At 50.9% G+C, this 26821-nt stretch overlaps 1 protein-coding gene and 1 pseudogene across 1 annotated transcript; both read left to right on the top strand.

Moving 5' to 3' along the window:
- On the top strand, window positions 1-26821 carry CAPN11 (calpain 11). The gene is given in 24 exon segments (XM_012448758.2): window positions 1-16; window positions 6483-6572; window positions 8784-9037; window positions 9382-9451; window positions 12101-12219; window positions 12763-12896; window positions 13041-13137; window positions 13139-13210; window positions 17884-17967; window positions 18066-18151; window positions 18393-18467; window positions 18649-18809; window positions 19026-19204; window positions 22083-22094; window positions 22411-22622; window positions 23233-23272; window positions 23370-23435; window positions 23521-23578; window positions 23706-23770; window positions 24004-24072; window positions 25407-25485; window positions 25580-25696; window positions 26167-26225; window positions 26368-26821. Coding segments are annotated over 24 exon segments (2241 nt in total). The 3' UTR covers window positions 26395-26821.
- On the top strand, window positions 15656-16746 carry LOC105714680 (chromatin target of PRMT1 protein-like; annotated as a pseudogene).

Raw genomic sequence — 26821 nt, 5'->3', positions numbered from 1 at the left:
ATGCAGTCCTCCCCTGGTAGGCACTCATGGGGTCCTGCTTCTGTGCCTCCTGCAGGCTAGGGCCTCCCCCTAGGGAAGGAGCTGTGTCCCGCATCAGACTGGGTGCCCCTTAAGGGTATAGGCAGTGATTCTTCCATCAGACTGGATGCTCCCTAAGGACAGGACCTGGGCCTCTTCCTCAGACTGTTTGGGGAAGAATAGGCCACTGGTGGTCAGCCTGGGTGGTAGGCCAGGCAGAAAGTCTTCCTCCTCTCCACTGACAGTTGGAGTTGGGGAGAGGAGAGGGGCTGGCCATCCCACTATCATGGCTGCTGGGGAAAAGGGTTTATGTGAAAAAGCCCAAGTAGAGAAGAAAACTCTAGAAAACAGAGAAAACTTCTCCCAAGCCTAGAAAAACAGGTCCCTCAGCCCAGGAAGATGAGATCCTCAGGGTGGCAGGGGCAGGACTGCTTGAGGCAAGCCTGGGACCAAACTCCAGGAGCTGGGGGAGAGTGGGCTGGGGGGAGGGGGCAGGATGGGCAGAACTGAGTTGTTCCTATGGGCCTGGGATGGTCAGAGGGCCGCCAGCCTTGGCCCGCAGAAGGTCAGCCCTGTACCTCACTGTCAGCCTGGGGCACCGTGAGACCATGGACGCCTAGACCCAGCCTCCCAGCTTTTCATGCCTTCCCTGTTTAACATCTGATCCTAGGAAGTTTAGGCCTAGCAGGTGACCCCAGACCCAGTTCTTGGTCTTCAGAAGTGCCCTGAGCTTAAGCCCAGAAGTTCAAGACCAGCTTGGGCAGCATAGCAAGACCCCATCTCAAAATATAACTAATTAATTAATTTTTAAAACATTTCCTAAGATAACATCTTAGTTTTTTCCCAGCACCAGAAATCAAACTGTCCCTGAATCTACAGTCCCCTAATAACAATGTATTGCATTTAGAAAATCACTGAGAGAGGCCAGGTACAGTGGCTCACACCTGTAAACCCAGCACTTTGGGAGGCCAAGGCGAGTGGATCACCTGAGGTCAGGAGTTTGAGACCTGCCTGGCCAACGTAGTGAAACCTGTCTCTACTAAAATACAAAAATTAGCCAGGTGTGGTGGGGTACCTGTAATCCCAACTACTCGGGAGGCTGAGGCAGGAGAATCTTCTGAACCCACAAGGTGGACACTGCAGTGAGCCAAGATCATGCCACTGCACCCCAGCCTAGGCAACAGAGTGAGACTCTGTCTGAAAAAAAAAAGAAAGAAAGAAAAGAAAAGAAAAAGAAAATAGGCCGGGTGCGGTGGCTTACGCCTGTAATCCCAGCACTTTGGGAGGCCGAGGCAGGCAGATCACGAGGTCAAGAGATCGAGACCATCCTGGCCAACATAGTGAAACCCTGTCTCTACTAAAAATACAAAAATTAGCTGGGCGTGATGGCACGCACCTGTAGTCTCAGTTGCTCGGGAGGCCGAGGCAGGAGAATTGCTTGAACCCGGGAGGTGGAGGTTGCAGTGAGCCGAGATCGTGCCACTGCACTCCAGCCTGGCGCCTGGCGACAGAGTGAGACTCTATCTCAAAAAAAAGAAAAGAAAAAGAAAATCACTGACAGTAGATTTTAAGTGTTCTCACCACAAAAAAGTAACAAGTATGTGAAGTAATGCAGCTATTAATTAGCTCAATTGAGCCATTCCACAGTGAATACATATTTCAAAACACCATGTTATACACAACAGATACATACATTTTTTTGTCAGTAAAATAAAATAGATTTAGCTAAAATCGATCTACAGGTTCTCAGTCTGAAGGAGGAGACAGGACGTGCAGCTGCAGCAGAAGGCTTCCTGTCTGGTCATGCCTTTTCATATGCAGCAGCCCTGCTTCCCATGCTTCGCAGTTTCAATTACCGGCTGTCAACTGCAGTCTGAAAACATTCAAATATCTTGTGAGAGAGAGACCACATTCGCATCACTGCTATTGTTATAATTGTTCTATTTTATTACTTATTATGGTTTACCGCTTACTGTGCCTAAGTTATAAACTAAACTTTATCATAGGTATGTACATAAAGGAAGACATAGTATTGATATATACAGGGTTTGGCACTACCTGCAGTTTCAGGTGTCCACTGGGGGTATTGCAAGGTACCCCTAGGTATAAGGGGATCTCTGTGTTGCTCTGGCCATCTGTCTGTGCTTCCCACAGGCAGCCTTGGTCTGTCTGTCTCAGCCTCCTGAGTAGCTGAAACTACAAGTACGTGCCACCACACACAGCTGATTTTTGTATTTTTAGCAGAGACGGGGTTTCACCATGTTGGCCACGTTGGTCTCGAACTCCTGACCTCAGGTGATCTTCCTGTCTCAGCCTCCCAAAGTGCTGGGTTTATAGGCGTGAGCCATCTAAGACATTGAGGCACCCGGCCTAAAGACATTTTCCATGACAACTGTGGTGGTGTGGACAGGGGTGTCACTCCTTCCTGTAAGTCGGAGCTGAGTAATGAGCTCACACCCTGGGGGCTGGGTATGCAGCTTCGAAGCCGGGTTTGGGTACCAGACAGTGAGAAATGGCTTGTTGGGCTGGGTGGTGACTAGGGGACAGAGGGCTCTGGGGAAATGAGACAAGGCGCGTGAAGTGGAACCTGCATCGCCTTGGCCTACCCTCTGATGTTCTTCCAGTCTTCTCAGACAACAGCATCTTCCCTGGTCCTTCCAGGCCCCCAGGACAGCTCAACACCCTCAGTCCTCAGGGAAGCCAGGGTAGAGGCTGCCTGGAGTGACTGCATGGTGGCAGGGCATGGAGTGGTTTGCCTCATCCTGTGGGTGGCCTTAGATGATTCGCTCAGCCCAGGTGTGTCAACCTCAGATCTCTTGACATTTTGAGCTGGAAAATTCTTTATTGTGGAGGATTTTGTCTACACTGAGGGGCACCCAGCAGCATCCCTGGCCTCTACCTACTAGATGCCAGTAGCCCCCCCTGAGACCTGCCCCAGTTATGACAACCAACATTGCTTCTAGACATTGCCACCTGTTCCCTGGGGGCCATAATCACCTGGGTTGAGAACCTCTGACTCAGTCTCTCTGTGGAGGCCCCTGGCTTCCACCCAGGTCAGATGGGAATAGTCACCCTGATTTGCCAGCTTCGCAGACAGGGATCAGGGGATGACACAGAAGAGTTCAGCTCTTCCCTCCCAGGCCTGCTCTCCACCCTACCCTCAGAAGCCCCTGGGGCTCCACTGTTTATCCCCTGAGGGGGTGAGGGAGCTTCCATTACCATTTCTAAGAGAATCCCAGGGAGCTTGGGTTGGAAGAAGCAGGGTTTGAGAAAAATGGAGGGGAAAAGAGCGGGGAGAACTCCCAGATTCTGGCTCTACCCACCCTTTTCCCTGCTCCCCAGCCCTGATGCTTCCAGAACCAGGAAGTCAAAGTGCACCCCACCCTCAGGGAAATGGGACTTGCTTAGAGCAGGGAAAGGGGGATAGTCACTCCCCCACAGAATCTCCCTGATGATCCCAGCAGCCTGGTGGCCCTTCTTCCTTACACCTTCTCCTGTCTCTGTGGCCCATGGAGCTGAACCTGGGGAGGAATCACGTGGGAGGGTCCTCTCCATGCTCCATGTTGGGGATGAATTCATCTTGACCTCTCAATGCCCAACCCAGAATAAATGCTCCATAAAACATGCCTGGTCTGGCACGGTGGCTCATGCCTGTAATCCGAGCACTTTGAGGGGCTGAGGCAGGCAGATCACAAGGTCAGGAGTTCAACACCAGCCTGACCAATATGGTGAAACCCCGTCTCTACTAAAAATACAAAAATTAGCCGAGTGTGGTGACGTGTGCCTATAATCCCAGCTACTCAAGAGGCTGAGACAGGAGAATCGCTTGAACCCGGGAAGCTGAGGTTGCAGTGAGTCGAGATTGTGCCACTGCACTTTAGTCTGGGCGATAGAGCGAGACTCCATCTCAAAAAAAACAAAAAAAACAAAAAACACACGCCTAAGGCAAGCTAGGGTTTGCCCTCAGGAGCTCAAACCAGTGACAAAGGCAGACAAATGCACACATGACTCCAATATGGGAGTAGTATCACTAGTATCATTAAATCCTATGATGGAGGGGCACATATGTGACACAGAGCAGGGGCCATGTGATCCTAGAAGGAGCTCAACAAACACCAGTTGACCAGCTAGGTCAGTGGGGAGAAGATGACTAACATTTTCTGAGCACCTGCTAAACTCCTGTCTTTTTCACATACATTGCATTCTTCAATCCTGAAACACCCTCCCATGTAGAGTACAGCAGCCTCTATACATAGGTGAGGAAACCAAGGTTCAGGGAGGTCAAACAACTGGCCCAAGGTCACACAGCTAACACGCTGGCTCCAGTGCAGCCCAAGGCACTAGCTCTGCCAAAAAGGGACAAGCCACCCCCTTTCCAACACCATTATCCATTCTCAACACCCCCTGCCAACTGCTCCACACAGGGAAAGCGACTTCACAAAGACCACACACACGTTGCGGTACAGTGGACGAAGGGGCACACCGAAGGCACATCCCTCTCCAGCACAGCCGTGGCCCCTCACCACGGCAACCTCCCAGCAGGGCAGCGAGCGTGCCTACGTGTGAGCCCTGACACAAATGCCCACCGAGTCTGAGGAAGTTCAGCCTCTCTGTGCCTCAGATTCTCTGTCTGTAGCAGAGAAATTATAATACTAAGCTTAACCAATGGGATTGTTGTGAGGATTCAATTAGCTAATGCACATAGGGTGTTTAGAATAGTGCAATGCTTGTAGTGAGCCCTCATACGCTGCTATTATTTTTAGAAACGCTATATAAGTGCTCACTACTCATAACTGAGGCAGGAGTCCTAACATCTTCTCATCACAAGCCACAGTCTCCTTGGAGATGTGAAAGTCAGGATCCCGAGTCTCCTCAACCTTATTATTTTTTGTTTGTTTGCTTGTTTGTTTGTTTTGGAGATGGGGTCTCACTTTGTCACCCAGGCTGGAAAGCAGTGGAAGGACTATGCCTCGCTGCTGCTTCCAACTCCCAGGCTTAATCGATCCTCCCACTCGGCCTCCCAAGGAGCTGGGACCACAGGCCCATGCTACCATGCCCAACTAATTTTTTAAAAATTTTATTTTGTATACACAGGAGTCTCACCATGTTCCCTTTGCTGGTCTCGTGAGGCTGAGGAGGGAGGATCACTTGAGCTCAGGAGTTTGAGGTTGTAGTGAGCCATAATTGTGCCACTGCACTGCAGCCTGGGCAACAGAGTGAGACTCTGTCTCAAAAAAGCATATAGCCGGGCGTGGTGGTTCACGCCTATAATTCCAGCACTTTGGGAGGCTGAGGCGGGAGGATCACGAGTTCAGGAGTTCAAGACCAGCCTGACCAATATGGTGAAACCCCATCTTTACTAAAAATACAAAAATTAGCCGAGTGTGGTGACTTGGGTAGATCTCCTGAGGTAGGAAGTTCTAGACCAGCCCAACCAACTTGGAGAAACCCCGTCTCTACTAAAAATACAAACTAGCCAGGCATGGTGGTGCATGCCTGTAATCCCAGCTACCTGGGAGGCTAAAGCAGGCGAGTCACTTGAACCCAGGAGGCGCAGGTTGCAGTGAGCTGAGATCTAGCCACTGTACTCCAGCCTGGGCGACAGAGCGAGACTCTGTCTCAAAAAAAAAAAACAACAAAACGGCCATTTGCTGTCTGAGGGTTGTCTGGAAGCCCTGGCCTCAGACACCAATGGTAGAAATGAGAAATTAGGGTCCTATGAGGGGGTTCCTGTGGTGAAGGACTCCGTGACTGTTTTGATGTGGGATGTGGTGTGTTGGGATCTTGGGGACTGGGAGAACAAGGGGTCATTACAGGACCTGAGGAAGTCCCAAGGAGGCACTCATGTGGTTTGCTTGGGGCAGAGGCCAAAGGGAGCGGGTGTCAAGACATAAATTCAGCAGCAAATTGCCCTGTGGATGCCTTTGTTAACAGAGATGCTGCGGCTTCTGCCAGCCTTCGGCTTTGGAGAAACACTTACTCTCAGGAGGCGCAGTGTAGCGTGGAGGCTGCAAGCTTGGCTCGGGGTCTGCAGTCGAACTTCATCCCATGCCCAACACTCACTCTGTGACCTTGGGCAAGCTGCTCAGCCTCGGGGCCCCTGCTCCATTTCCCAGTAATCGGTATTGCAGGAACCCCCTTGTAGGGCTGGCATGCCTGGCACAGAGAAGGTGCTCAGTGCTGTCCTCTCTGCTGTTGCAATTAGTGTCCTGGTTCTCTCACTCAGGGGACGTGGAATAACTGAGACCTCCTGCTCTTGCCTCTGGGGGACTCACTCTTCTGTGGGCGCAATCAGGGTCTCACCTCTAAACAATCCCAGAACCCTGCTGCCCTCCCTGTAGCTGCTGCCCAACTCAGTTCTTTTCCTCATTCTAAAATCTTCCTACACCCCGGCCCCAGCTGGGCTCTGTTTAACTTTAGACCACAGCCTTCCTCCCCTCCTCCCACTCTCTTTCTTATTCTAGGACTGAGTCTTCCAGAGTCAGCGGAGAGCCTGGACGGATCACGGGAGGGTAAGCCGAGCATGCGTGTCCTACCCTGGGGCTCAAGTCTGGGTAGGACTGCAGACCCAGGTGTGGCTCTGCAGCCTCCCTTTTTCTTCCTTCTCCTTCACTTTCTTCGCTTCCTCTGGGCCTGCTGGTGGGGGAAGTTAGTTGTGTTGTGTGGGAGGGCGGGTGAGGCGGGGGCAACCCTCAGGAAGGGATGTGAGCAGTTTGCAGTCCCACCGAGGGCGGAGGTGTGGGCAGGGTGTTCCAAGCCGCCTAGCAGGCACAGGATCCATCAGCCAGCCTGACTCGACTCTGACCCTAACAGTCGCCCAGTGCCATCTGCTCGGCCATTACCTGACCCAGCCCACCCTCAGCACCCCCTTCCCTCTGCCTTCTGCTCTCTATAATCCATTATTTTCACTCTCCTTAAAAGAGCAATGTCAGGCCAGGTGCAGTGGCTCAGGCCTGTAATCCAGCACTTTGGGAGGCCTAGGCGGGTGGATCACCTGAGGTTTGGAGTTCGAGACCAGTCTGATCAATATGGAGAAACCCCATCTCTACTAAAAATATAAAATTACAGGCGCATGCCTGTAATCCCAGCTACTCGGGAGGCTGAGGCAGGAGAATCACTTGAACCCAAGAGGTAGAGGTGGCAGTGAGCTGAGATCGCACCATTGCACTCCAGCCTGGATGACAAGAGTGAAATAGCAGTGTCTCGGCCGTGCATGGTGGCTCACGCCTGTAATCCCAGCACTTTGGGAGGCTGAGGCGGGCAAATCACCTGAGTTCAGGAGTTTGAGACCAGCCTGACCAACATGGCAGCATCTGTTTGGATGGTCTGGAGGCCACTTTAAAAACAAACAAACAACAACAACAAAAAAATAGCTTTATTGAGAGACAATTCAAATACCCTGCAATTCACTCATTTAAAGTGTACCATTTGGCTGGGTGCAGTGGCTTATGCCGGTAATCCCAGCACTTTGGGAGGCCAAGACTGAAGGATTGCTTGAGCCCAGGAGTCCAAGACCAGTCTGGGCAATGTAGTGAGATCCTGTCTCTACAAAAAATTAGAAATAAAAAAAATTAGACAGGCATGGTGGCACACACCTGTGGTCCCAGCTGCTCAGGAGGCTGAGATGAGAAGGCCTTGAGCCTGGGAGGCCAAGGCTGCAGTGAGCCATGATCAAGCCACTGTACTCCAGCCAGGGCAACAGAGTAAGACTCTGTTTAAAAAAAAAAAAAAATTCCAGGGGATAATTCCAAAGTATAGTTCCAGGTAGGTATGGCAGGAGTACAAGACCAGCCAACAGGACAAGACTTTGCCTCTTAAAAAAAAAATGGAAAAAAATTAAACAAAGTGTAAAATTAAATGGCTTTTAGTATATTCACAGAGTTATGCATCCAACACCATAACCAATTTTAGATTGTTTTCATTACCCTCCCAAAAAAACCCCATACCCTTACAGCCATCAACTTCTAATCCCCCATCTCCTTAAGCACCAGGAAATCCCTAATCTTCTTTCTGTCTCTCTATATATTAGATATTTTATATAAATAGAATCAAACAATATGGGGTTCTTTGTGACTAGCTTTTCTCTTTTAAAAAAATTATTTATTTTTTGTTTTTTTTTTGAGACAGAATTTCGCTTTTGTCACCCAGGTTGGAGTGCAGTGGTGTAATTTCAGCTCACTGCAACCTCCATCTCCTGGGTTCAAGCAATTATCCTGCCTCAACCTCCCAAGTAGCTGGGATTACAGGTGACCGCTACCAAGCCTAGCTTATTTTTTGTATTTTTAGTAGAGATGGGATTTCGTCATGTTGGGCAGGCTGGTCTCAAACTTCTGACCTCAGGTGATCTGCCCACCTCGACCTCCCAAAGTGTTGGGATTACAGGCGTGAGCCACCATGCTTGGCCTATTTATTAATTTTTTTTAGAGACAAGGTTTTGCTCTGTCACCCAGACTGGAGTGCAGTGGCGCTATCACGGCTCATTGCAGCCTCAAACTCCTGTAGCCTCGACCTCCAGGGCTCAGGTAATCCTCCCATCTCAGCCTCCTGAGTAACTGGAACTACAGGCACACGCCACCATGCCCAGCTGATTTAAAATTTTTGTATTGTAGAGATGAGATCTCACCATCTTGCCCAGGCTGGTCTCAGACTCCTGGGCTCAAGTGATCCTCCCACCTCTGCCTCCCAAAGTGCTGAGATTACAGGCATGAACCACTGTTCCCAGCTTATTACATTTTTTAATTGTGTTATTTGTTTTTATTCTTAAGCAGAGCCCACCTTTACTGATACGGGAATGGTGGCTCACATAAACAACAGCCGGCTCAAGGCCAAGGGCGCTGGCCAGCACCACAATGCCCATAACTTTGGTAACCAGAGCTTTGAGGAGCTGCAGGCAGCCTGTCTAAGAAAGGCGGAGCTGTTTGAAGACCCCTTATTCCCTGCTGAACCCAGGTTACTGGGCTTCAAGGAACTGGGTCCCAACTCCAAAAATGTGCAGAACATCTGCTGGCAGCGGCCCAAGGTGAGCACTGGAAGGGAGGCATGGATCCTTGAACGGAAGGGAGCTTGTAGTGATCCCTCTATTATAATCTTCAACCCCCACCACCCTATTCTGACCCTGGGACTAGGCCCCACCTTCATCAGAGCTGGGGACAGTTCGGAATATGCTTAAGTCAAACCTCCCAGGTAACCCTAAGGAAATCACCCACCAACCCCTGCTATCATGCCAAGTTGGTCCTGTACCCTCTCCCCTCCCCCCATCTGTTCCCTGGAACTTCAAGGTGGACATCATTCCCCAGCAAAGGTGGGAGAAAGGTGGGAAGGGGGTGTCCTGGGTCCCCTGAAACCTTTATTCCTTCACTGCAGGACATCATAAGCAACCCTGTATTCATCATGGATGGGATTTCTCCAACAGACATCTGCCAGGGGGTCCTCGGTGAGTGGGGCACGGGAAGCTGGTCTCCACTTGGGGAAGCGGGGTTGGGGGAGGGGTGCCAGAGTGTCCTTTGAAGTTGGAAAACAGGGAGCCCTGAGTTTCAGACAGCCTGCTTCTGTTTCCCTGTCCCTCCCCTTCTGAGGAGATGACAGTGAGAACACCATGCATTCTCCCTGCCCCTCCCGAGTCTGGATGTCACTCCCTGCCTGCTGCCGTCTGGGTCTTGGGGGGAATATTAATTGTCTATGGCTACATAATAAATTACCCAGGACTTAGCAACTTAAAAAAAATTTTTTCTTATCTCACAGTTTCTGTGGATCAGAAATTCAGAAGCAGAATCACCAGATGGGTCTGGTTCAGGGTTTCTCAGGAGGTTGTAGTCAACATGTCTGCAACCTGTGATCATCTGGAGGCTAGCCTGGGGCTGGAGGGTCTGCTCCTAGGAGGGTGTGCTCACATGGCAGGAGCTCTCAGGTCCTTCCTGGCTGTTGGCAGGAGGCCCCAGTTCCTCGCCATATAGGCTTCTCCATAGGGCTGCTTGAGTGGCCACACAACGTGGTAGCTTTCTCTTCCAAAGCAAGTTATCTAAGAGAGAGGACAAGGAGGAAGCCATAATGCCTTTTCTGACCTAGTCTCAGAAGTTGCACATCGTAATTTCCACCATATTCTATTTGTTAGAAGCAAGTACTGAATCTGGTCCACACTCAAGAGGAAAGGAATTAGGCTCTACCTTTGGAAGGGAGGATGGTCGAAGAATTTGCGGAAACCACTACAGGTGCTAGAACCTGCTAAATCTGGTGTATCAAATAGGACGGCAACGGGGTCCAATCAGCCCACTCTCACACAGGCTTCCATAGAAAGCCCCAGGGTAGATCTTCCTCCCTAAGCCTGGTCCTCTTCCAGTGTTTCATCCAGATCCCTCGTTGCCTCTTTAGGGAGAAAGCCAGGGTGGGCTTTCTCTGAGACTGAATTCTGTCTCCTTGGGGCAGAGAAAAGGGCAAGGTGTGGGCAGAGCAGAAGCCAAGGAGACCTTAGGCCCCAAGGCTGCTGCTGTGGCTGCTGTGGCTCAGTAGGCCGGAGGGACAATGGGCTGGAGGAGGAAGGAATTAGCTTCTCCCAGGCACTAACAGTGACAGGGATTGGAGCGTCCTTGATATTCCTCGCTCCAGGCAACCAGGAGGACACTAGTGATCATAGAAACTTTCTGGTCCCTCAACCTCAGCCTGGCCCAGGATGCCCATCACCCTGCCCCTGGGCCCCACCCAGCAAGGGCTGAGATGCCAGGAGACAGGTGGCAATGGAGGACTGTAGTGCTCATCTCCCATAGGATTCCCTTCAGCTGAACCTCAGCCCAGGGACACTGCCCCATACCCCCATCGATGCCTAGTTCCAGGGATCCTGCTGGAGTACACGTTCAGCCCTGGGTACCCAATATAATGTGGGTGACATGAGGGAGAAATCTCTTGGGACCTTCGTGGTCACACTAATGTACTCACAGGGTGCAGGAAGGTGACTGGATCTGTTGGAAGAATGTGGAGAGTATTGGCTGTCTCTCAAAGAAAGCAGGTTACTGGTCAGGTGCAGTGGTTCATACCTGTAATCCCAGCACCTTGGGAAGCCAAGGCAGGAGGATTGCTTGGGTCCAGGAGTTCAAGGTCAGCTTGGGCAGCATAGTGAGATTCTGTCTCTACTTATATATAAAAATTTACATTAAAAAAAATACTTGGAAGGCCAGGCACAGTGGCTCATACCTATAATCCCAGCACTTTGGGAGACCGAGGAGGGCAGACCACAAGGTCAAGAGTTCGAGACCAGCCTGGTCAATATAGTGAAACCCCGTCTTTACTAAAAATACAAAAATTAGCCAGGTGTAGTGACAGGCACCTGTAGTCCCAGCTGTTTGGGAGGCTGAGGCAGGAGAATCACTTAAACCCGGGAGGCAGAGATTGCAGTGAGCCAAGATTGTGCCACTGCACTCCAGCCTGGGTAACAGAGCAAGACTCCATCTCAAAAAACAAAACAAAACAAAACAAAGCAAAAACTAGGAAAATAGGTTTATAGAGTCTGAGGCCAAAAGCACCTCTTTCTCAAACTCAAGAAAACAAAAGCACGTGGCTCTCATGTAATGGAAAAGGTACAACCAGGCACAGTGGCTCACGCCTGTAATCCCAACACTTTGGGAGGGTGAGGCTGGCAGATCTCTTGAGGCCAAGAGTTCAAGACCAGCCTGGCTAACATGGTGAAACCCCATCTCTACTAAATATACAAAAATCAGCCAGATGTGGTAGTGGGCACCTGTGGTCCTAGCTACTCAGGAGGCTGAGACAGGAGCGTCACTTAAACCCGGGAGGCGGAAGTTGCAGTGAGCTGAGATCATGCCACCACGCTCCAGACTGGGCAACACAGCAAGGCCCTGTCTCAAGAAAGCGTACAGAAACTCACCTTACCAGAGTGTCTCTGCCTTCGGTTTCTCCCTGTTTCCCTCCTTCCTGAATACTCTTTTGTAGGAGCATGGAGGGAGGGTGCATCTCTGCCAGAGGGTGAGAATGGGGTACAAGGTCAAGTTTCTGTCCCTAGGCCTTCGATTCTGAGGCCCACCCAGACATATGGGGGTGCTCAGGGGTGGCAAAGCCCTGCCTTTCTTTCCAGGGGACTGCTGGCTGCTGGCTGCCATTGGCTCCCTTACCACCTGCCCCGAACTGCTGTACCGCGTGGTGCCCCGGGGGCAGGGCTTCAAGAAAAACTATGCTGGCATATTCCATTTTCAGGTGAAGGACAGTGTGAGAGCCAGCGTGGCTTTGTGGGGCTTGTGAGGGGTAGGGTGGGAGAATCATATGTGCTTTGAAGTTTACCTTCTTTCCTTTTGGAAAATAGCATTTATTAGGGTGGGTTTTTGGCTAATTATCAGAGAAATATCTGCCCACCAAAGAAACCATGTAAGCTAATTTTTTAAGTCCCCAAAGAAAAGAATCGTTAGTAATTTGTGGCTCTCTTTCTCCCTTCTCCTTCTCTTCCTCTCCCTTGTGTGTGTGGGTATGTGTGACTTTGGTAGTCTTTGTCACATAATTTTTGTAAGCTGCTCCTTTAACTTAGCAACATATGGACAAATTCCCCACGGGAGGTCTTGGCAGAAGCAGGAGAGGAGGCGGGGAAGGGGAGCGGGGCGGGCTCAGGCTTTGGGTTACCTTTCCCGCACTAGTCAGTGATTCTGGAGAGTGGAGCCTCTGACACTGGCGTGTCATCAGGCCTGACCACTAGGAGGCGCTTGATGACAGGGTTCCCACACAAGGGGTGTGTGTTGCTACTCACAGATTTGGCAGTTTGGGCAGTGGGTGAATGTGGTGGTGGATGACCAGCTGCCCACAAAGAATGACAAGCTGGTGTTCGTGCACTCAAACGCACGCAATGAGTTCTGGAGCGCCCTGCTGGAGAAGGCGTATGCCAAGTGAGTGCTGGGAGCCAAAGAAAGGGGCTTGCCTTGCCTCTGTGGGAGCAGCTGGAATCATGGGGAGTGGAGGAGGTGGCAGGACATCCCTCCCTCCCCTCACCTCCACCCTAGAGCTCAACAGTGCCCTCTCTGCGCCCACAGGCTGAGTGGGTCCTATGAAGCGCTGTCAAGGGGCAGTACCATGGAAGGCTTTGAGGACTTCACAGGAGGCGTGGCCCAGAGCTTCCAACTCCGGAGGCCCCCCTCAGAACCTGCTCAGGCTCCTTAGGAAGGCCGTGGAGCGATCCTCCCTCATGGGCTGCTCCATTGAAGTAAGCAAAGCATGGTCCTACCTCAGGGCCTTTGCACCTGCTGTTGCTATCACCTAAAAGGCTCTTCCCCCAGTATCTGCGTGGCCAGCACTTCTCATTTATTTCAACTGCCCTTTTCCCAGACTAGCCTTCCCTGCCTCCCCACCTTGTTTACTTTCTACCTGGTTTTTATCTTCTCCCCAACATTTATTGTGACTTGAAATTTTCTTGCTGCTCTATGTTTTCACTCATAGCCCATCTTCTCCAGATAGTACTCACGTTCCATGAGGACAGTGACCTTAATTGTGTCATTCACTTCTGGACCCTGGAACTTAGGAAGGAGCCCAGCATGCAATAGGCACCCAACCAACATTTGTTGGAAGAAATACATGAACCCAGGGTGCTACATACGACTCTGCATTCTTGCCACTTATCCCAGAGAAATGAAGACATGTCTCCAAAAATGTTTGTACACATATGTTTACAGCAACTTTATTCATAATAGCCTGCAAACAGGTAACAACCTAGATGTCCTTCAATAAGTACATGATTCAACAAACTGTTGATTACACACTGTGGAATACTACTCAGCAATAAAAAAGAACAAACTATTGATACTTGGAGAAACTAAGACAGATCTCAGAGGAATCATGCTGAATGAAAAAAGCCAACCCCAGCCAGGTCCAGTGGCTCACGCCTGTAATCCCAAAGCAGGAGGATTGCTCGAGCCCGGGAGTTTGAGACCAGCCTAAGCAATATAGTGAGACCTCATCTCTACAAAAAAAAAAAAAAAAAAAAAATTAATTAACTGAGAAAAAGGGGAAAAAAAGACAACCCCCAAAGGAGGTTACACACTGCATGATTCCATTTAAATGACATTCTTTTTTTTTTTTTTTTTTTTTGAGACAGTCTCACTCTGTCGCCTAGGCTGGAGTGTAGTAGCGCCATCTTGTCTCACTGCAACCTCCGCCTCCCAGGTTCAAGTGATTCTCCTCCATCAGCCTTCTGAGTAGCTGAGATTACAGGCACCCGCCACCATGCCGGCTAATTTTTGTATTTTTAGTACAGACGGGGTTTCATCATGTTGGCCAGGCTGGTCTCTAACTCCTGACCTCAGGTGATCCGCCTGCCTCGGCCTCCCAAAGTGCCGGGATTACAGGCATGAGCCACTGTGCCTGGCCTTAAATGACATTCTTGAAATTATAAAATAATATAAATTAAGAACAGATGAGTGGTTTCCAGGGTTTATGGAAGGGGAGTCGTGAGAAGAGATGAGTTTGGTTATAAAAGGGCGACACGAGGGATACTTGTGGTGGAAATGTTCTATGTATCTTGACTGTGGTGGTGGCTACACGAAACTACATGTAATGGAATTGCATAGAACACACAGAAGTGAGCACTAGTAAAACTGGGGAAATCTGTATAAGGTTCACAGATTGCATCCATATCAACATTCTGGGCAGGACACCGTGGCTTACACCTGTAATCCCAGCACTTTGGGAGGCTGAAGTGGGCAGATTGCTTGAGCCCAGGAGTTTCAGACAAGCCTGAGCAACATGGCAAGACCCCATCTCTACTAAAAATACCAAAATTAGCGGGACATGGTGGTGAGAGCCTGTAGTCCCAGCTACCCAAGAGGCCGAGGTGGGAAGCTTGCTTGAGCCTAGGAGGTCTAGGCTGCAGTCAACCGAGATCACACCACTGCACTCCAGCCTGGGTGACACAGTGAGACCGTCTCAAAAATAATAATAAAGCTGGGTGCAGTAGCTCAGGCTTGTAATCCCAGCACTTTGGGCGGCCGAGGCAGGAGGATCACCTGACATGGTGAAACCCTGTCTCTACTAAAAATACAAAAAATTAGCCAGGCATGGTGGCAGGTGCCTGTAATCCCAGCTACTTGGGAGGCTGAGGCAGGAGAATCACTTGAACCCGGGAGGCAGAGATTGCAGTGAGCCGAGATTGTGCCACTGCACTCCAGGCTGGGCAACAGGAATGAAGCTCTGTCTCAAATAATAATAATAATTGTAAAAATGTTCTTTTTTTGATATTTCACTGTAGTTTTGCCAGATGTTACCACTGGGGGAAACTGAGTATGGGATACTTGGGATTTCTCTATATTATTTCTTAATACATGTGAATCTACAGTTATTTCAAAATAATGGTAATAATTTAAAAGTTTAGTTTTGGTTTTGGACACCAAGCTAGAGCTGGCAGCTGCTGCAGATGAAAGGCAGGAAAGGGCAGGCCGTGTGAGCAGACGGATGAGCTGACTAGATAGTGAACCAGTAACAACGCACTAAGCTCGCATACTACCACTTATGCATCTGACCAACCGCCTGTCTAGCTAACCCGAGCCCCTCCACCGTCAACTCAGGTTCGGCGGGTCCGGGTCCACCTGCTGGAGCCGTGGTGGCAGCCCCAGCAGGAACACTGGCATCTGTTTCCTTCGATTCTCGGGATTTGAAGATGGCTGGACAGTCAGCGCCAAAACTTGTGGTGAAAAGCACCACCAAGATGTCTCTAAATGAGTGCTTTGCTAATATGCTGAGGAACAAACAGCTGACACCAGTGACTATCGGACTTTGATGCAGCAACACAGCAGCTAGCCAGTGCCAGAAACAGAAGACTGGCCCAGCAGAGGGAGGCTAGACCCTCTGTCCAATCAGCATTCAAACTTAAGCAGGCCGGGTGCAGTGGATCACGTCTGTAATCCCAGCACTTTGGAAGGCCAAGGTGAGCAGATCACCTGAGGTCAGGAGTTCGAGACCAGCCTGACCAACATGGAGAAACCCCATCTCTACTAAAAATACAAAATTAGCTGGGCATAGTGGCACATGCCTGTAATCCCAGCTACTCAAGAGGTTGAGGCAGGAGAATCGCTTGAACTCAGGAGGCCGAAGTTGCAGTGAGCTGAGATCGCACCATGGCACACTAGCCTGGGTGACGAAAGCGAAACTCCATCTCAAAAAAAAAAAAAAAAAAAAAAAAAAAAAAAAAAAAAACAACTTAAGCAGAAGAGCTTAAAGCAGCGCCTGGATAAGAGTAACATCCAGACATGGTTAGGCACAGGGGCCCTGGCCAGGGGAGCAGATGGAGGACGAGGCCTACCCATAATCCAGAGAGGCTTGCCCAGAGGAGGACTACGTGGGGGACAAGGCACCAGAACTCTGCTTAGGGGCAGAATGTCGCTCAGAGGTCAAAACCTGCTCCGAGGTGGATGAGCCATAGCTCCCCGAATGGGCGTAAGAAAAGGTGGTGGTCAAGGTTGTGGAGGTCCTGGGAGAGGGAGCCTAGGGTGTGGAGCTATGGGTCATGGCAGAATCAGTGGTAGAGGTCCAGGTATGATAGGTCGGGAAAGAGGGGGCTTTGGAGGCCGAGGCCAAGGCCAAGGCCAAGCCCAAGGCCGTGGATGAGGAAGAGGTGCCCTTGCTCACCCTGTATTGACCAAGGAGCAGCTGGACAACCAATTGGATGCATATGTGTTGAAGACAAAAGGACACCTGGATGCTGAATTGGATGCCCACATGGCGCAGACAGATTGCGAAGCCAGTGAGTGAAGCCTGCCCACTGCTCACCCTCCTGTGAGAGACTCTTGTTAGTCAACACATCTGTAAATAACCTTGAGATAACAGACGAGAAGAAATCTGATTGATGCTGGATGGACCCATCACAATAGGCTGTGGACTTACTTCCCACCGGCTTGTGCATTTAGTGTGTTCCTTCTACTTTTGATACTGTGTTGTATGAAACCCTTTGTCCTTTGATTTAGTTTTAGTTTTTGTTTTTTTTTTGGGGGGGTTCCCCTCCTTTGCCCAGACTTCTGTTTGAACACAAATGCGTTAGCCTTGTGGCTAGAACTCCCTTTTCCTACCTCTGCCTTCCCTCACTCGTCACAGGCTCTGACATGCTAACATTCCTTTTGTTCATCTCTGTTCATCTGTTCATCTGTGTTCATCCCCCACAAAAAGGTCCCAGAAAAAAAAACGGTCAGTGTTCCTCCCTGATGCTTAGGTTTCTGACATAGCGTTCTGTTACATCCTCTTCAGCAGCCTCTTTAAGATGTTTAGAAGGTCTGGAGCTCAAAAATGCATTCTCCCACATTGATAATTTAGTAAACTGAGAACACTGAATCATTACAGGGCAGCATCAGAGGTTGACTGAAGTTGCTACCATGTACATTGACACCACATATGTCATAACCAGTGTGCTGGGTTGAATTGTACTTTCTACCCTTGTATAAGATTTACAGACTTTCCTCTTGGCTTTGTATCACGTCCAGAAGGGTCCTATAGGGTTGGTTTATACCTACGATATAGAGGAAGAAGCCATTTGATTTGGTAGGTGTGCGGGAAGGGAGAATGATGGCAGGTAAAGGGCTGGAAGAGGTCAGAAGATACCCATGCTAAAATGCAGGTATCCTCATGTTTATCCCAAACCAATCTTGGACTTTTCCACTCATGAGCTTTGTTTCTCCCTTATTTCCCTTGAAAGTTTAATTAAGTTCAAGCATATTCTGTCAACTGTTCCAGTTTCATTGGAATCTTATATTTCCTATAAATCTTATATTTAAAATCTTATATTTTTTAAAAAAAGTTTAGTTTTAAAAAATGAACCTGGAGAGCTCTCACCTTCCTTTGGGTGCCCCGTCCCTCTGACCAGGTCCTCCGTGCTCTCCCTCCCTCTCTGTTCTGTAGGTCACCAGCGATAGTGAACTGGAGTCCATGACCGACAAGCTGCTGGTGAGAGGGCACGCTTACTCAGTGATTGGCCTTCGGGATGTGAGTCCTGAGAACTGCGCCCTACCCTGAGGGCCCTAAGAAGGAGGAGAATGTCCCCCTGGCCCCATAACTCTGACCTTTAACACCCCCACACCCAGGTCCACTACAGAGGCAAAATGGAAACACTGATTTGGGTCCGGAATCCCTGGGGCCGGATAGAGTGGAATGGAGCTTGGAGTGACAAGTAGGTGCCCCCAACCCAGGTGAGGAGTGGTCGGAGGATGCAGCAGGCAGTGCCAGGTGGACCCACTGGTGTCCCATTTGGGAGGACAACCTGTGTCCCAGGGCAAAGCCCCTCCCTCTAGATTCTCCATTTAGCTGCACAACCCAGAGGGCAGACATTCAGGGAAGAGGGAGTCCCTCGGAGAGGAAGGAGGTGCCACGTGACCTCCTCCCCTCGCCTTCCACCACCATCTCTGCTCCAGTGCCAGAGAGTGGGAAGATGTGGCCCCAGACATCCAGATGCAGCTGCTGCATAGGATGGAGGACGGGGAGTTCTGGTCAGTGTGGCTTGGGGTGGGCTTCCTACCACCGCCCCAGGCCCTGGTCCTTCATCTCCCTGCTCCACTCCTCTCTGTCCCTTGGATGGGGAGGCTTCTGGTGGGGGTGGGGTTGGTTCAGGGAGAGGGACCTGAGGATGCAAGTATGCTGTTGATGGGCTCCACCCCAACTCCACCGCAGGATGTCCTACCAAGATTTCCTGAATAACTTCACACTCCTGGAGATCTGCAACCTCACGCCTGATGCATTCTCTGGGGACAACAAGAGCTGCTGGCACACCACCTTCTACGAGGGCAGCTGGCGCAGGGGCAGCACCACAGGGGGCTGCAGAAACAACCCCAGTGGGTGCCAGGGTTCAGGGGAGAGTGAAGGATGGGCCACGGCTCACCGTGAAACCAGACCTGGGGCACAAGTAACCCAGGTTGGGTCCATGGTCAGATTTCACAGCCCCTGTGGAGGAGACAGATGCTGTGTGGCTGGAGAAGCTCGGTCCACCCTGGGAAGGGCGTGGCCAAGGAAAGCCCCCATATAACCATGCTGACCTGCTTCTGCCACAGACACGTTCTGGACCAACCCCCAGTTTAAGATCTCTCTCCCTGAGGGGGACGACCCAGAAGATGATGCAGAGGATGACGCAGTGGTCTGCACCTGCTTGGTGGCCCTGATGCAGAAGAACTGGCGGCATGCCCGGTGGCAGGGAGTCCAGCTGCAGACCATTGGCTTTGTCCTCTATTCGGTGGGTACCTGGCTGGTCTCCGCGGGCCACTCACGCTCCCTCATCTGGCCTCACTCCTTTTTTTTTTTTTTTGGAGACAGAGTCTCGCTCTGTTGCCCAAGCTGGAGTGTAGTGGGCACAATCCCCATTCACTGCAACCTCCGCCTCCCCAGTTCAATCGATTCTCATGCCTCAGCTTTCCCAGTAGCTGGGGGCGCACACCACCATGCCCTGCTAATTTTTGAATTTTTAGTAGAGACGGGATTTCACCATGTTGGCTAGGCTGATCTCGAACTCATGACTTCAGGTAATCTGCCTGTCTCTGCCTCCCAAAGTGCTGTAATTACAGGCATGAGCCACCACGCCCAGCCTCCTGGCCTCACTCCTTTCTCCCCAGGGCCACTTTCTGCCTGGGAGAGGGACAGGCTCCAACAGGCTTCACAGCCCTGATTTTTTTTTCCCCAGGGCCACTTCCTGCCTGGGAGAGGGACAGGCTCCAACAGGCTTCACAGCTCTGATTTTTTTTTTTTTAAGACAGGGACTCACTCTGTTGCCCAGGTTGGAGTGCAGTGGTGCGATCATGGCTCACTGCAGCCCTGATCTCCCAGGCTCAAGCAATCCTCCCACCTCAGCTTCCTGAGTAGCTAGGGTTACAGACAATTGCCCTGCTATTTTCGTTTTTTGTTTTTTGTAGAGACAGGGTCTCACTATGTTGCCCAGACTGAGCCCTGACTCTTGACTGGTGCTTTATGCTCTTCAAGGCAGAGCTGGCAGTTTTCTCTTCACAGGTTTTGTCTTTTGTGCCAGGCATCGTTCCAAAGGCCTTAGGAATACTAACTGCTAATGCCTTTAAGGAAGTGGAAAGAGCCTGCGTACCAGAGACGTGAAGTCACTTGCCCAAGCTCACACATCCAAGGGTCAAGGCTAAGCCTGTGTCCTGATTCCCAGTGCTCTGAGAGTTCTCCACACCCCCGCCCCAACAATCATCCATCCCCCTTGCCTGCCCCACCAGCAGCACTCACTCCAGGACCCAAGAGAAAGCCCTGATAAGCATTTCCCAAGCAAACCATGCTTTGCAAAATTCTTCAAATGGCCAGTTGCATTCCCTTATATAAACAAGTATTTATGGAGCATCTGCTGTATGCCAGACCCGTGTCCAGTCTCCAGAGGTTCAGTAGTGAGCAAAACAGACACAACCCTTGCCCTTCTCCTGGGGCCATTAGTCCACCAGGCTAACAGACTGGTGCCTCCGGATAATATTTTTCCTGGGGGAGGTGGCTCATGCCTGTTATCTCAGCACTTTGAGAGGCTGAGGTGGGAGGATCACTTGGAGGATGCACAAGGAATTTAACACCAGCCTGGGCAACACAGCAAGACACTGTCTCAACAACAACAACAAAATTAGCAGGGCATAGTGGCACATACCTGTGGTCCCAGCTACTTGGGAAGCTGAGGTGACAGGATCACTTGAGCCCAGGAAGTCGAAGCTGCGGTAAGCCCTGATCTCACCACTGCACTTCAGCCTGGGCGCAGAGTGAGACCCTGTCAAAAAAAAAAAAAAAAAAAAAAGACATCTTCAAGGTTAAAGAAGCTCAGGAAAGGCTCGACTCCAGCCTGAGCTCTCCAGTGCACGCAGCACCTGGAAGGTGCTGATAAGCTACCTCTGCAGTAGAGCAACCTGTTTAACTTGGTTTAACTCACATTTTTACAAACTTACTTGTCCTCGATCCTCGATTTTAGTCATCTTCTATTCACTTCCTGCAGGATATGAGTGTTCCATGGAAAAGCAAAACACTCTCCTAGATTTTTAGCCCAGTTCTTTCACTTTTCAGCCATCTGAGGTTGGACAAATCACCTCACATCTTTGGGATTCTGTTTCCGTTGCTTAACCTGGAATGATAAAAATCTACCTTGTATAAACTGTACTTTGCTATCCAAAGCTGAGGGCTTTTTATTTTTTTATTTTTTTTTTTGAGACGGAGTCTCGCTCTGTCACCCAGGCTGGAGTGCAGTGATTCAATCCCGGTTCACTGCAACCTTCGCCCCCTGGGTTCAAGCAATTCTCTGCCTCAGTCTCTCTAGCTGGGATTATAGGCACCCGCCACCATGCCCGGCTAATTTTTGGGTTTTTTTGTTTTGTTTTGTTTTGAGACAGAGTTTCGCTCTTGTTGCCCAGGCTGAAGTACAATGGCACCATCTCAGTTCACTGCAACCTCTGCCTCCTGGGTTCAAGCGATTCTCCTGCTGAGCCTCCCGAGTAGCTGGGATTACAGGCATGTACCACCACGCCCCGCTAATTTCGTATTTTTAGTAGAGATGAGGTTTCTCCATGTTGGTCAGGCTGGTCTCGAACTCCTGACCTCAGGTAATCCACCTGTCTTGGCCTCTCAAAGTGCTGGGATTACAGGCATGAGCCACTGCACCCAGTAATTTTTGTGTTTTTTAGTAGAGATGGAGTTTCACCATCTTGGCCAGGCTGGTCTTGAACTCCTGACCTCACGATCCACCTGACTCGGCCTCCAAAAGTGTTGGGATTACAAGCGTGAGCCACCACTCCTGGCATTTTTTTTTTTTTTTTTTTTTTTTTTTTTTTAGACAAGGTTTCACTCTGTTGCCCAGGCTGGAGGGCAGTGACATGATCACAAGTCACTGCAGCCTTGACCTCCAGCTCAAGCAATCCTCCCACCTCCACAGCAGAGGGATTGTTAATGCCAGGACCTTGAACTGTCAGAGCCCATGCCCCACCCAGCCACCAGTGTCCTAGTGCCCTTAATACCCATCCAGCAACACACACGCACACACACACAGACCACACTATACACATCCCACTTGGTTTCCAAAGGCCTGAGCCCCTACACCACCCTAGAGATCTGACTCTTCTCTTCCCTTCCCTTCCCAGGTTCCAAAGGAGGTACAGAAGATAAAGACGTGGGGCTTCTTCCTGTACACAACCCTCACCCCTGGCTGCAAAAGGATTGGCAAGGGGTGGAATTTGGCGAGAGGCTTTGGGGGTCACTGGGTTAGGATTCCAGCCCCCTTGGGGCCTGTCAGGGCTGAGGAAAGGCAGAGACCCTGCTGGGGTTACAGGCCACTTGGGTGGTGCCCAGGCTAAGTCAGTTGGTGGTGGCACCTACCCCCAACCCTGCCTGGCCAGGCTGTTCACCTTGGGGGACCCTCCCTCCCTAACCTCCCATGCCAGTCCTATACCCACCTCCAGGGTGCTATAGTTTCAGAACATCCAGGATGTCCCCTTGAAGAATGATTTCTTCACCAAGTATCAGGACCATGGCTTCTCAGAGATCTTTGCCACCTCACGGGAGGTGAGCAGCCAACTCCGGCTGCCTCCAGGGGAATATCTCGTTATTCCCTCCACCTTTGAGCCACACAGAGAGGCCGACTTCTTGCTTCGGGTCTTCACCAAAAAGCACAGCGAGTCTTGGTGAGGGGCTACAGCTCATTGCTCCAAGGCCTGCCACCCAAGAGCTACAGGATATCAGGCTCAAGGAGTTGCTGTCATGCTATGAGGCCCTCCCTCACTTTGCCCCTTTTTTTTTTTGAGACAGAGTCTCACTGCGTCACCAGGCGCCAGGCTGGAGTGCAGTGGCGCGACCTCGGCTCACCACAACCTCCGCCTCCCCGGTTCAAGCGATTCTCCTGCCTCAGCCTCCTGAGTAGCTGGGATTACAGGCGCGCAGCACCACACCTGGCTAATCTTTGTATTTTTAGTAGAGATGCGGTTTCACCATGTTGGTCAGGCTGGTCTCAAATTCTTGACCTCGTGGTCCGCCCACTTCAGCCTCCCAAAGTGCTGGAATTACAGGTGTGAGCCACCGCCCAGCCACTTTCTCCCTATTTTACAGTCAGGGAAACTGAGGCATGAGAAGGTGAAGCCCAGTCAGTGGCAGAATCAGAACTAGAGCTAGAACCCAGATTCCATGGAGCTGTCCTATATTGTTTCAAAGACATGACATGACCCCCAGAGCACCCTGCTGAAATTCCCGTATCCCTGCCCCTGGGTAACTCCTGAGCTTTAAATCACTTTTGCCCAGGGAATTGGATGAAGTCAACTATGCTGAGCAACTCCAAGAGGTGAGGGGAGGCTGTAGGGCTGGGGGCTGGAAGGAAGTTCCCTGGGCTGTGAACGAAGTTTTCTGAACATATTCCTCTCCTGCTCCCTTGCCCCCAGGAAAAGATCTCTGAGGATGAGATCGACCAGGACTTCCTACATTTGTTTAAAATAGTGGCAGGAGAAGTGAGCAGGCCAAGGGCGGAGGGCCGACGGGAGGGGGATGAGGGGCTGGAGGGGCCCGAGTGGGGTTCACAGTCCCCCTTCCTAGGGCAAGGAGATAGGCGTGTATGAACTGCAGAGGCTGCTCAACAGGATGGCCCTCAAATGTGAGTCTTCCACCCCACCACACACAACCCCTCCCCCATATTTTGTGCCCCTCTTGATCACTCTGGGTGCCCCCCATGATACCACATTCACCCTGCCTCTCCTTTCTACACCTTCCCTTCCTCACAGTCAAAAGCTTCAAGACCAAGGGCTTTGGCCTGGACACTTGCCGCTGCATGATCAACCTCATAGATGTATCCTCCTGTCCAGGGCTCTCTTGCCCCTGTCCCCTGCCCCCAAGCCTGGTCTAGAGATGGCCACCCTGGCTCTGGGATTAGGCTCTGGGTAGCAGAAGATGCCAGTTCTTCAGGCTGCTACAGTAGCGGGACTCCAGGGCTTGTGTGCCCCCTCAGGAAGCCCCGCTGCTTCCCTGTCCCCTGGAAGGCCCTCTTCACTCCCTTCTCTGCTGTCCTTGACCACCTTCCAGAAAGACGGCTCTGGCAAGCTGGGGCTTCTAGAGTTCCAGATCCTGTGGAAAAAACTCAAGAAATGGACGGTAAAGGTCACGAAAGGGGCAGCCTCAGGGATGAGGAAAAGAAGGTCTCAGGAGAGATGGAAATAGTGAGGGGAAGCTAGAACCAGAGCCCTAACTACCCCCCCACATACACACACACACACACAACCACACCACACACACACGCTTACACACAACCACATCACACACATATACACATGCTCACACACACACAACCACACCACACACATACACACATGCTCACACACACACGCAACCACACCACACACATACACATGCTCACAGACACACACAACCACATCACACACATATTCACACACACAACCACACCCCACACACATGCTTACACACATACAATCACACCACACACATACACATGCTCATACACAGACACAATCACACCACACACATTCTCACACATACACAACCACACCACACATGTTTACACAACACACAACCACACCACACACACATGCTTACACACATACAACCACACCACACACATATACACATGCTTGCACACACACAACCACACCACACACACATGCTCACACTCACACACAACCACACTACACACATATACACATGCTCATACACACAACCACATCACACACACATGCTTACACACACACACTACCACACCACACAGTCATATGCTCACACACATACAACCACACCACACACACACCTGTTCACACACACACAAACCACACCACACACACATACATATGAAAAAAGTCTGTTGGAGTCTGGCATATTACCCAGTCAAAATATTTCATAACAAGTATAGCTCAGGTATCAACTAGTCATGAAGGATGCATGCAGAAAGCGCCGGGTAGGGTACCAGTGTCCCCCCCAACCCATGCTTGGAATTAACCCTTAGGTCACAAGATGATAGGAATATCAGGAGTGGGCCAGGGTTGGAGGGGAGTATGGGGTCTTAGGCCACTACTGTGGTGAGCCAGTGAGCCAGCTGTACTAAAGTATTTCTTTTCTTTTCTTTTGTGTTTTGAGACGGAGCCTCACTCTATTGCCCAGGCTGGAGTGCAGTGGCATAATCTCTGCTCACTATAACCTCCACCTACTGGGTTCAAGCCATCCTCCTGCCTCAGCCTCCCAAGTAGCTGGGATTACAGGCATGCACCATCATGCTCGGCTAATTTTTGTATTTTTAGTAGAGATGGGGTTTCACCGTGTTGGCCAGGCTGGTCTCGACTCCTGACCTCAGGTGATCCGCCCACCTCAGCCTCTCAAAGTGCTGGGATTACAGGTGTGAGCCACGGCGCCCGGCCTAAGTATTTTATTATTTCAACCACCATGCCATACACATGGCCCTACCACATCTATCTATTCAGAACATCTTCAGAGACTGTGACCAGGACGATTCAGTCACCTTGAACTCCTATGAGATGCGCTTGGCTATTGAGAAAGCAGGTGGCCAGGGGTCAGGAGCGGGCCTTGGGGCAGGGAAGAGGATGGCAGTGTCCAGATGCCTGGACTTTCCCCTCCCCACTTCTCTCTCTCTCAGGCATCAGGGTAAACAACAAGGTAATGCAAGTCCTGGTGGCCAGGTATGCGGATGATGATCTGATCATAGACTTTGACAGCTTCATCAGCTGTTTCCTGAGGCTAAAGGCCATGTTCAGTGAGTTAGGCATCTACCCACTCCCTAGGCTAGACCAGGGGCCACGGGCCCTCTCCCAAACACTGCCCTGAGGGATGCTACTCCAGAGCTCCTCCCCCTTACAGGGCATACACGAAAGGGGTTCAAAGCCCAGCTCCACCCCTTGCTGGCAGTTGTGACTTGAGCAAGTCACTTAATCTTTCTATGCCTCCATTCCCTCCTCTTTAGAATATGGATAATAGTAGTATTGCCCTCATAGGACTGAGGTGCAGGTTAAACCAGTTAGTCTATGGAAGGCACTCAGAACTGGGCCTGGCTCCTGGTGAGGCTATGTGAGTGGCTATCGAATCCCTACTGGGCTAGGGGATTTATGTGGGGAACAGCCAGGAACAGCTGGCGTTGCCCCTTCTAACATCCTACCTAGTTGAGAATGGTTCTTTCAAAACACTGACAGCACTCAGCCCCTCTCCTCCGCTTCCTCTGTAACACAGCATTCTTTCTAACCATGGACCCCAAGAATACTGGCCATATTTGCCCGAACCTTGAACAGGTACTTGGAGAGGGTTGGGAAGGAATCTGCAGGATTGCGCCTGCCTCTCCCTCAACCCAGCCCTGCCCAGCTCTGCTGTCCCCCAGGCCAGCATCCTGCCCCCACCTCTTCTCACCCTGGAATCTGCTTCCTCTCTCCACAGTGGCTGCAGACGACCATGTGGGGATAGAGGCGCTGTGGGAGCCTGGCCATCTCTACCAGCAGCAGCGAGGTTCTAGCCCAGGAGGGTGGGGTGCTTCTTGTAGACCTCAGCTCTCCGGTCTCTGCTGATGAAATGGGCTCTGAGTGGCAGTGCCCAGGTCCCAGGTGCCATATTTACTGCAGCAGTGGGACCTCCGTGCCCACTTCATCAGCTCAGAGTCTTTCTCTTTTTTCCCCAACCAGGCTTCTGATGGCTGGCTTTCCCCCACCATCTCTCTCTCTCAGAGTATATTTTACCAAAGATTAGCTGATGCTTCCCAAGGGTCTCCTTGGCTGGGGAGGTCAAGAATAGGGAAGGGGCTTGTAGCCCACTTCCTACCCTCCACGCTTGCTGCCCTACTCACACCTACCCACTGGCCACTCATCCCAGCACAGCCCCTCTCTTTTCCTCCCCA

Source organism: Aotus nancymaae, unplaced genomic scaffold, assembly GCF_030222135.1.
Source record: "Aotus nancymaae isolate 86718 unplaced genomic scaffold, 86718_ANA_hifiasm-v0.15.2.pri h1tg000040l, whole genome shotgun sequence".
NCBI classification, from domain to species: domain Eukaryota; kingdom Metazoa; phylum Chordata; class Mammalia; order Primates; family Aotidae; genus Aotus; species Aotus nancymaae.
Note: the sequence above shows the minus strand (reverse complement) of the source record. Positions and strands in the feature narration are given on the sequence as shown.